The sequence below is a fragment of the Sander lucioperca genome, chromosome 23 (assembly GCF_008315115.2).
Source record: "Sander lucioperca isolate FBNREF2018 chromosome 23, SLUC_FBN_1.2, whole genome shotgun sequence".
In the NCBI taxonomy this organism is placed as follows: domain Eukaryota; kingdom Metazoa; phylum Chordata; class Actinopteri; order Perciformes; family Percidae; genus Sander; species Sander lucioperca.
The window spans coordinates 11613262-11623261 of NC_050195.1; the positions used below are offsets into that span (position 1 = coordinate 11613262).

The 10000-nt window shown below is 43.2% G+C and overlaps 2 protein-coding genes across 11 annotated transcripts in view; both read left to right on the plus strand.

Annotated features, from left to right (window-relative positions):
* The window catches only part of LOC116035399 (NACHT, LRR and PYD domains-containing protein 12-like), a 29629-nt gene extending 27820 nt beyond the window's left edge, over positions 1-1809 (plus strand). For all 10 annotated transcript variants that reach the window (XM_035998294.1, XM_035998292.1, XM_035998290.1 and 7 more), the window contains one exon: positions 1498-1809. In XM_035998294.1, the coding sequence (XP_035854187.1) occupies positions 1498-1572 (75 nt within the window). In that variant the 3' untranslated portion in view covers positions 1573-1809. The remainder of the gene's footprint in view (positions 1-1497) is intronic.
* An 863-nt stretch (positions 1810-2672) lies between these two features.
* Positions 2673-10000, plus strand: part of LOC116053737 (sodium channel protein type 5 subunit alpha-like) — a 47169-nt gene continuing 39841 nt past the window's right edge. The window contains exons 1-2 of the mRNA XM_035998324.1: positions 2673-2735; positions 4046-4054. Of these exons, the coding sequence (XP_035854217.1) occupies positions 2673-2735; positions 4046-4054 (72 nt within the window). The remainder of the gene's footprint in view (positions 2736-4045; positions 4055-10000) is intronic.

Sequence of the window (10000 nt, forward strand, 5' to 3'; positions counted from 1 at the left end):
TTCTATTTTGAAATATTGATAAATAAATAGTCAGTGATGTTGAATAGCCTGTAGGCCTACAGTAGTGTAACGGACCGTCCCTACAGTTCAGCAGACATGTGAACCGTGGATTCATTGTAAATGTAACCATCATAGTGTGAAATACAGTTTAACTGATGCTGTTACGTGAACGGGGCTCAGCAGAGAGGTGGAGAGAGACGACGTCTCTGCAGCTTATTCAGGGAGTCAGGTCAATGCTGCTAAAGCACTCACAACAAAGAGTTTCATGTGTAGGCTCCTCCCATATGGCTCGCATCAGGAGTTAACATGAACTGTACCAAAACACGGAAAGGACTTAACACAGCATACGAGACGTTTTTATTTTTACAGGATATGAAATTGTCTCAATGTAATACTGTTAGACAGCAGCGTAGCCCACCGCGCAGACAGACAGCAGACAGACAGCAGACAGACAGCAGTCATACAGCAGACAGACAGCAGACAGACAGCAGTCAGACAGCAGACAGACAGCAGACAGACAGCAGACAGACAGCAGTCATACAGCAGACAGACAGCAGACAGACAGCAGACAGACAGCAGTCAGACAGCAGACAGCAGACAGACAGCAGTCGGAGCTCCGTGGACAGAGAGCTCTGCGTCCGTCAGCAGCGGTTTCTCGCTGCGCCACCGGTCCCCAGAGCAGCATGGTCACCTGGAGAGTCCGGTACAGTCTGACTCTGCTAACGGAGATACCATCAGCTCTATACAGCGGAGCGTTCAGATCAGCGCCAGCAGCATACAGTAGTGACTGTGGATGAGAGGGAGGCTGGCTGCTGAACATCAGACGTTTTGGAGCTCGTGATATTTCTTTGGCGCCGGCTAAAATCTCTTTAAAGGGCGCCAAAACTTTCTCTATGCAGGAAAAACCCTGAATAAATACCAGTAATAACTTCATAATACTAACCATTAAACTCCAGATGGACTCCAGCCGTCTTCTCTGGGGGGAAAAAGATCGATGTGGGAAAAAGCAACTTCTTCTTCTGTGTGTTAATTAGTGGATCACAATCCATTTGGCCGACACGACTGAAGCGTGGTGTCATGATGTCATACACCCATGGTTGATGCTCCATGCCCTGTGAGAGAGAGAGAGAGAGAGAGAGAGAGAGAGAGAGAATATATGGCAGCATTAAATATATGGGGGATTTCTATTGTGTTCGATTATTATGATTATTGTAGGCTTCAGTACTTATGATATCTACAGGTAATGTTTAATTGAATATACACAGAAGGGAAGATTTCTCCATTCTCAGCTGAGGTGGACAGCATAGAGCTGCAGTGTTTTACCATTGTACTTTACACTGCATACATTAGCCTAGCAGCTAGCAGAGTTTCCCTCGGCTCATAGCTTAATACCGTTAACCACCATACTGTTGGGATACGTTGTTCTTCACCACGGTATGAAAACTACATACAGTCACAGCCCTATTTATCTCTTCTGTTGTCTTCTTCTCTCATCAGATGGTGGTCTCCGTAAGTGTGATCAGAAGGAGGATGTTGGAGGATCAGCTGAGTCCTGATGATCCGAGAGCTTGAAGCAGCAGCATCACCTCTAACTGGGCCATGTTACTGGGAGGTAGAGTGGAGAGACTGACTGAGGCTCTGCACGGTTCATCATTAGCAATGACACGTGGTCATGAAAGAAGTATGTCGGGTGAGTTGATTGGCCGACATTAGCCTCTCCTGGTCAGTGACGGTGGCTCTGTCTCCATCAGAATCAGCTGACTCAGCATACGTCAGACTACAGAGTGGAGCCAAGTGTGTAGAGCATATGTTTGTTAACATTTCACATTTTAACATCAATGGTAAACTTCACTGTCGTCGCTGCAGGACAGTCACCTGTTTGTCAGATTAACTTAACTGCACCGCCCGCTGAAACAACCATTACCTCACAGTTCAGAGAGAGACAGACAGACAGACAGACAGACAGACAGACACATAACCCACATTTAAATAGATATCTGCTTTGCATTTATTTCTTTTACCAGTCATATCTAATATTATATATATATATATAATATATATTTACCTGTAACAACCAGAAAGAAGATAAACCTTAATTGATTCAAAGCCACTGTCACACTAAATGATGCTCTTGGGGGAATTGTTGGGTCTTTGTAAATTATAGAGTGTGGTCTAGACCTACTCTATCTGCTCCTCTCAAGCAGAGGTAAAGCCATCTTATATCCTCTATATCTCTGTCTCTAATCTATGCTCTACTCGCCCCTTGCTCTATAACTACGACCCTACCACTATCTCTCTTGTATCCATATATCTTAGCTCTATAATGTCTACTCTCATTCCCCTCACTTCAACTTCTCCCTTCTAATATATGCTATGCATAAAATAAGAGATATAGGCCTGATCACGAATATAACAGATCATAGAAATAGGATAATGATAAAGACCTCACATCATATACCCTCTTCTCTCTGTTCTACTCTCTCCCCTCTTCTCTCTATCCTCATCTCATATCGCCCTGAGATGTCTCTCTCTCTCTAATACTCTCTCCTTCTTTTCTTATCTCTGAATTCCTCTCTCTCTCTCCTCTACTCTGAGGGCTGGGCCTCTGGAGTAATAAGTCCAGCACGTTGCAACAACAACAGACAGAAACAACACAAATAAAAATAAGCCAAATGATATGCAGGCGAGAGGTGAGAGCCGGAGCGATCCCAGTGGATATGCGGGAGTGCGCGAGAGTGCGCATTCTGCTGCTGCTCAGCAGCCGTTCTACATGTTGCACCCGGCAGCGCGAGACTCGATCCTCGTCCACACCTGACAGAGAGAGCGCCTGCAGCCATACATTTATTACATGAGTAAAGATGACTTCATACTCTCTGGTCGATCACTTGTTGTTTGATATGCCATTGTCTCTACTCAGAACGAGAAAAGTATTCGCTGTGCTATCGTCGTCATCCTCTCTCTTGTGTGACCTCCAGTCGTCTCTCGTGGTTCCCTCCATCCTCTCTGTAATTCCCTCCATCCTCTCTCTTGTTCCCTCCATCCTCTCCCCTCCATCCTCTCTGTAATTCCCTCCAGCCTCTCTCTTGTTTCCTCTCTCTTGTTTCCTCTCCTTGTTCCCTCCATCCTCTCTTGTTCCCTCCATCCTCTCTTGTTCCCTCCATCCTCTCTCTTGTTCCCTCTCTCTTGTCTTCTCTCTCTTGTTTCCTCTCTCTTGTTCCCTCCATCCTCTCTCTTGTTTCCTCTCTTGTTCCCACCATCCTCTATCTTGTTCTCTCCATCCTTTCTCTATAGAGAGAGGATGGAGGGAACAAGAGAGAGGAAACAAGAGAGAGGATGGAGGGAATTAGAGAGAGGAAACAAGAGAGAGGATGGAGGGAACAAGAGAGAGGATGGAGGTTTCCTCTCTTGTTCCCTCCATTCTCTCTCTTGTTTCCTCTCTCTTGTTCCCTCCATCGTCTCTCTTGTTTCCTCTCTCTTGTTCCCTCCATCCTCTCTTGTTCCCTCCATCCTCTCTTGTTCCCTCCATCGTCTCTCTTGTTTCCTCTCTCTTGTTCCCTCTCTCTTGTTTCCTCTCCTTGTTCCCTCCATCCTCTCTCTTGTTCCCTCTCTCTTGTTCCCTCTCTCTTGTTTCCTCTCTCTTGTTTCCTCTCCCTCTCTCTTGTTTCCTCTCTCTTGTTTCCTCCCCCTCTCTCTTGTTTCCTCTCTCTTGTTTCCTCTCCTTGTTTCCTCCCCCTCTCTCTTGTTTCCTCCCCCTCTTCCTGCAGCTCTGTTGTGTGTAATTTATTTCCGGTGCACCAACGTCTGACCGTAAATAGGAAGCTTCTACGCTGCTCCATGCTCTCTGTTTTAATAGACCGTGTGTTTGGTTATGTAATGATTAAAAAGCTGACCTGCTCTTTAATGGCGCCATAAATCACCGAACAACGTTTTTAAACTGTCTCATGAAGCTGGGATCAGCAGGCGGAGGTCGGCACTCTGACTCTCCTGGCTGGTTATTAACCTGAGCTTGTGTGTTTGTGACTCTGTGTTCTTGCGTTTATGCCAGGTGTACCCTGTCAGTATTCTGTGTGTGTGTGTGTGTGTGTGTGTGTGTAGCTTGTAAAACAGACTGTGACCCCGCTGTAGCTCCTGCCGCCCCCGCTGTCTCTTCGCCGGTGACCCCTGACCCCGGCAGAGTTCGGGGCCCCGGCTGACAGATGTACAGGTGCTGTCTGCAGAGACAGGTGGCGCGAGACGCAGCTCTGCTTTGATTTCTCTCGTCTGTTTGTTCTGTAGGCGACATCAAAACCTCTCTCCTGCAACAGACAGAAAACCTCAGCTCAAGTCCTGCATTTTTTCAGACGATTTTGTCGCTTTTTTGATTGCTTTTGACGTTTTTTTAAACGTTTTTGTCAATGTTTTCAACGCTTTTTTTTGTAAAGTTCACGTTCAATACACCTAATGCACAGTCATGTGAAAAAATTAGGACACCCATGCTAAAGTTGACTAAAAAAAGGAATAAAAAAATCATCTTTTGGAAATTGATCTTAATGCCTTAATTAAAAAAATGAGGAAAAATCCGACCTTTAAGGACACCAATTTTCTTTGTGAATGAATAATGTATCGTAAATAAATAAATGTTCTTCCTTAAAATACAGGGGGCATAAGTCAGTACACCCCTATGTTAAATTCCCATAGAGGCAGGCAGACTTTTATTTTTAAAGGCCAGTTATTTCATGGATCCAGGATACTATGCATCCTGATAAAGTTCCCTTGGCCCCCACATCATCACATCCCCTTCACCATACCCCCACATCATCACATACCCTTCACCATACCCCCACATCATCACATACCCTTCACCATACCCCCACATCATCACATACCCTTCACCATACCCCCACATCATCACATACCCTTCACCATACCTAGAGATTGGCATGGTTGTATTTCAGTTAGCCTAATAGCTGGTATGATTTGCATTGAGAGATGATTTTATGGAAAGTACCCCATGCCAATCTCTGTGTGTGCCTGTTCTACCAACTGAGCTAACCGGCTACGATTTTAGACCCTTTTTTAGGGGATCTCAAGTCTTTTTCAAATCAATTTTAGTGCTTCAAGATAGAGTTTGGGAATGTGTCTGTTAGTAACAGAGGACAAACAATGACAGGTTCAAAGGGCTTGAAACAGATTTAATATCCTGTGTGTCTGTCTCCGATGCTACGCACATGTATCCCCGTCAAGGAAAGGGTTAACGGAAACTTACAATACACACCCATTTACCAACTGTTGATGTAGTACTCCAAACATTTGGGGAGTAGGCCTACAGTTTCATTATTACAGATTCATTCATACATTTATAATTAGACAACCAGCTTACAAAAACAACACAAATATGGTACGAGTGTGTGTGTGTGTGTGTGTGTGTGTGTGTGTGTGTGTGTGTGTCACTCTGCTCTCCCTAAAATTATGTATTACTAGAAAACGCACACACACACACACACACACACACACACACAGAGGAATGATAAGAAGGTTTCAGTGTCTGTCTGTTGAGATGACAGACGTGCCAGACCGCTTACAACACATTATTTGTACTAACACACACACACACACACACACACACACACACACACACACACACACTCGTGCCGTATTTGTGTTGTTTTTGTAAGCTGGTTGTCTAATTATAAATGTATGAGTGAATCTGTAATAATGAAACTGTGCTGCCCAAATTTACACATAATGAACTGAGATCTGTGAACACGGTGATATGAAAAATTTGCTCCAAGTATGACCAGGGGCTCTACACATGAACAACAGCATTGACAACATTGTTTGTGTACCCAGAGTTTACTAAAAAGAGAGGTTTTGAGCAACTCACCGTAGCTCTTGTTGTTTCCGGCTGCTACCACCTCGGTAGTCAAAACGAGTCGATATCAAAACAAGTAGCCACAGATTTAGTTTAACTGGAACACGTAAATACGAGCACATAGAGCGCAACAGTCCCGCCCACAGCGGGTTCCGGAAGTAAAAATACAATGCAATTTCTCCATCGACAGTTGCAGTATAAGCCATAAAATCGTAACCGTCGATGGTAGACTTAAAACCAGCTTGCCGATATGACTAAGCGATTGTATATGCTCATATAGACGCCAAAAATCATGGGGCACTAACCTTGTTTAGAGATAAATGTCTTTTATTCGCGATGTCTTGGATAAGTACTTCATTACCCACAATCCTGAACAATCCCACAGTCATGCCTCTGATTGGTGGAGCTCATGCTGATGAGGAGGGGGGGGGAGGGGGAGCTGCCTGCACGATCCGTCACGAGGATTTACGACACTGCACGAATCACGATCTGTGCCACGCTTCTGACGTTAGCCTCCGCTGGGAAGCTAACGTTAGCTTAGCTAACAGCTAATTCGGCTATCCGCTAGCTGACAGCTTGATTCAGTCTAAAATAACGTTAACTCAAACTTATCACTGGGTAAACTACATAAGCCGTTATATATGTTAACGGTTATTTTCAGGTTTATTTTGAGGGTCTTTTAAAGTTATTACATGCTGTCTCAGCTAGCGGTTAGCCAAATTAGCTGTTAGCTAAACTAACGTTAGCTTCCTTTGTTCAGTGGTGCGCGGTGGTTTACGGGATGAGTAGTTCCTTCGCTCTGAGATGACGATATGTACACAGTGTTGTACCTTTGACTTTTTTTTAATTATCTGTTCGTTTTTTCACTCGAAAAGATACGTTATATGTTTATGAGTCACGTCCCATCTGGTTAGCCTAAGGAACGGTCTAAAACTCTTTATATACGGATTTTTCCAGACGTCAATGGGAAAAATGAATGGGAATTTTACTTCTGGAACCCAAGGTCTCTCGGACGAGGGTTGAGGTCTATTTCCTCCATTTTATCATCACTGCATTGTGTTTATTATATATTATAAAAAAGTTCAAACCATGCTTAATGTTATGAAAACAATGTCCTTTTGGTTTAAATGTACATAATGGACTCTGCAGCCAGATTTAATCAAATAACTACACTGCCCTACAAAACAAAAAGGCAGTAACTGCTTTTTTGGTCAAAAATGAGTTATCATTTTGATGACATTCAAGGCATCCTTTGTTATATGACAAAACATCTTATCTCAAAATGGTAGTCGTTTTGGAGAAAAATGGTAGTCGTTTGTACAGTAACTGCAAAAAGCCCTAGTGAAACAAAGCAAGAATACAGTAACTGCAAAATAGGGGTAAAATATCAAATTAAATATGAGGATTGATATGTACAAAGAATAAGCTAATATAAAGTAACAAAAACAGCCACATGTCCAATAATCTACCTACAACTACATAGCTGGATGACAGGATAACTTGATAACTAGTTTAGCAATGTGAGACTTTAAGCAGCCGTTTCAGCACCAGAACAGCTTCCGGGTGGAAAATATTGACCTAAAATGGTCAAATTAGTATTGGTTTTGGTATATCCATGTTCAGGAAAACAAATGGTTCCAATTATTTCAAATACAGTGTATCTAACACACCCAGAGCCCAAGTTGTGGCAAAATAGTTTTCGGAGAATCTGTAGTTACTGCCTTTTTCCTTGGTATGGTGCCACGTTTTTGGTAAGTAATACAAAGCAAGAATACAGTAACTGCAAAATAGGGGTAAAATATCAAATTAAATATGAGGATTGATATGTACAAAGAATAAGCTATATAATAGCTAATAACAGCCACATGTCCAATAATCTACCTACAACTACTTAGCTGGATAACTTTAAAGTCATTTTTCTCAGTTCTGCACTCTGCGTAGTTACTGCCTTTTTGCTTTGTAGGGCAGTACACTAATCAACATTTGACATGCCTCACCCCAACCCAACCTTCTGATAATTGATTAGGTCACGACTGTCAATTTGCATACTGGAGAAAGACTCGTTGTCCTCACAGGAAAGGTAACGGTTGTCTTGGCATTTTGGGGAGCCACTCCCTGCTGGGCCAGACTGATTAGAACAAAGGAAATACATATCTCTGTAAACCTGAGTAGAATTGGCACTACCATGATAAATGACCGTTGCCTTGACCTGGAGTAACCTGACAATTCAGAGATAACACCTTTTGTCTTGAGAGACATCTGACCAATAACAAAGGTTGTCATTTGAGGTACCACCCTTAACTCCTCGGGAATCAATCTGTGTGACTGAGGTGATTTCAGGACTGCAGACTGTGACCTCACAAGGAAGCATGTCTGTATGTCCGCTGCTTGCAGTGTATTAGTTTTGTCATTGTCACATGACTGATTGATGTGACTCCAGAACGGAGATGCATGTTTTCAGTCCGCTGTCAGCTGCAGCGTAACATTAGCTTTTTGTCTTGTCATTTTCACCATGTTGTTTATTAAATCTTTTTGTTTAACTTTCAATTGGACCCAAGCCTTTCTCCTTCCTCCTCAGAAATCAAACGATCACGTTGTGTGCTTTTATATATTTTCTAACAATTGGCTGCCTATATATCAAAGGATCCATTTTAAGATTCTTTTATTTGCTTTTAAATCCCAAAATGGCCTTGCCCCTCCTTACATCTCTGAGTTGCTACACCCCTATAGACCCACTCGCTCTCTCAGGTCAGCCGATCAACTGCTCCTAATTGTGACTAAGAGAGAAGACACACCAGCCCTATAATTGGGCGTCGGGCCGTCTGGCGAGGTCGGTGACTCGAGTCTGGTCGGTGTGTTCCGTGCCGTCGGCCGTTGGAGGAGCCGTCGGCCTTCATTTTGGCCGACCTGACATGCTCAGTCAGAGACAGGGCAGTCGGGACTCTGAAAATCTTTTAAACTGACCTTTGTCGATCTGAAATGAAGACAGATTCAGCAACTGCACGGCCTATTTCTCTCTTAAAATGTTTTCAGAAACACGTTTCGGTGAACTATTTTAGTCCAATATGAGATCGTATTCTGAACGAGCCGCCATGACAGTCTGGCTGTGAATTTCCGGAGAAAAAAGAACCACGTGACGCGTTCGTCCAATCAGCTGCCGGTTCTCATTTTCTGGGAAATAATCAGACTGTTAATGGAAACAATACAGAGCAGCGCCGCCTGCTGCTATGGAGACATATTACGTTTCGCGCACGCGCAGAGCGTACGCTCAAGTCGGCGTCTCCTCAGTGTGTTCTGAGGCATTTTTTTGGACCTTGGGGACCCGACTGATCAGTCCGACTGACTTTACTGCCGACGGTCGGCCGTCTGGTTGCTGTGTCAGGGCCTTAGAACAAAGCGCAAGCTAAAAGGGGACCGTGCTTTTTCTGTAGCAGCTCCTAAATTGTGGATCGATTTACCTCTGCACATTAGACAGGCATCTTCACTGTCTATTTTTAAGTCTCTTCTTAAAACCCACCTTTATTCTTTGGCATTTGAAAACTGAAATTGACAATTCATGTTTGGTTATATTGATCGTATTGTTTATTGTATGGTTTGTTATTGTTTTAATGGTATTATATGGGTTGCATGAGTTTTGTATTTAGGGCTTTTACGTATTCATTTATTGTTTTACTGTACAGCACTTTGTGTCCTCTTTGGATTTTAAAGTGCTCTATAAATACATTTTTGATTGATTGATATCCGTTGGTCACCGGTGTAGTTAAGGTGTAGAGCCCCTGGTGATACTTGGAGCAAAGTCTCATGTTGTGTCGAGCCTTCTTAGTGTTTTAAAAATAGATATTTTGAGGCTAGCATAAAAGTGTCCCTAGCACTCCCATTCAAAAGGCCATTTGACTGAAAAACGAGAATACGGTCAATCTTAAAAGTGGCGATTCCGTCCTAAATATGCTTTTAAACGAAAGTTTGACTCAGGTACATTCACAAAAAGACCCTAGGTTGCATTTTGGTGAGAGTTACGCTTTAATGTAGTATAAAGAGCTTAATCTCAGAGTGCATGGATAGATGGATGGGTCCTCAAACTTTCACCCAGGAGACCGCCGTTTGTCTCCCATGTCAAACCAAAAGTCGACGTTATTATTTCCGTTATTA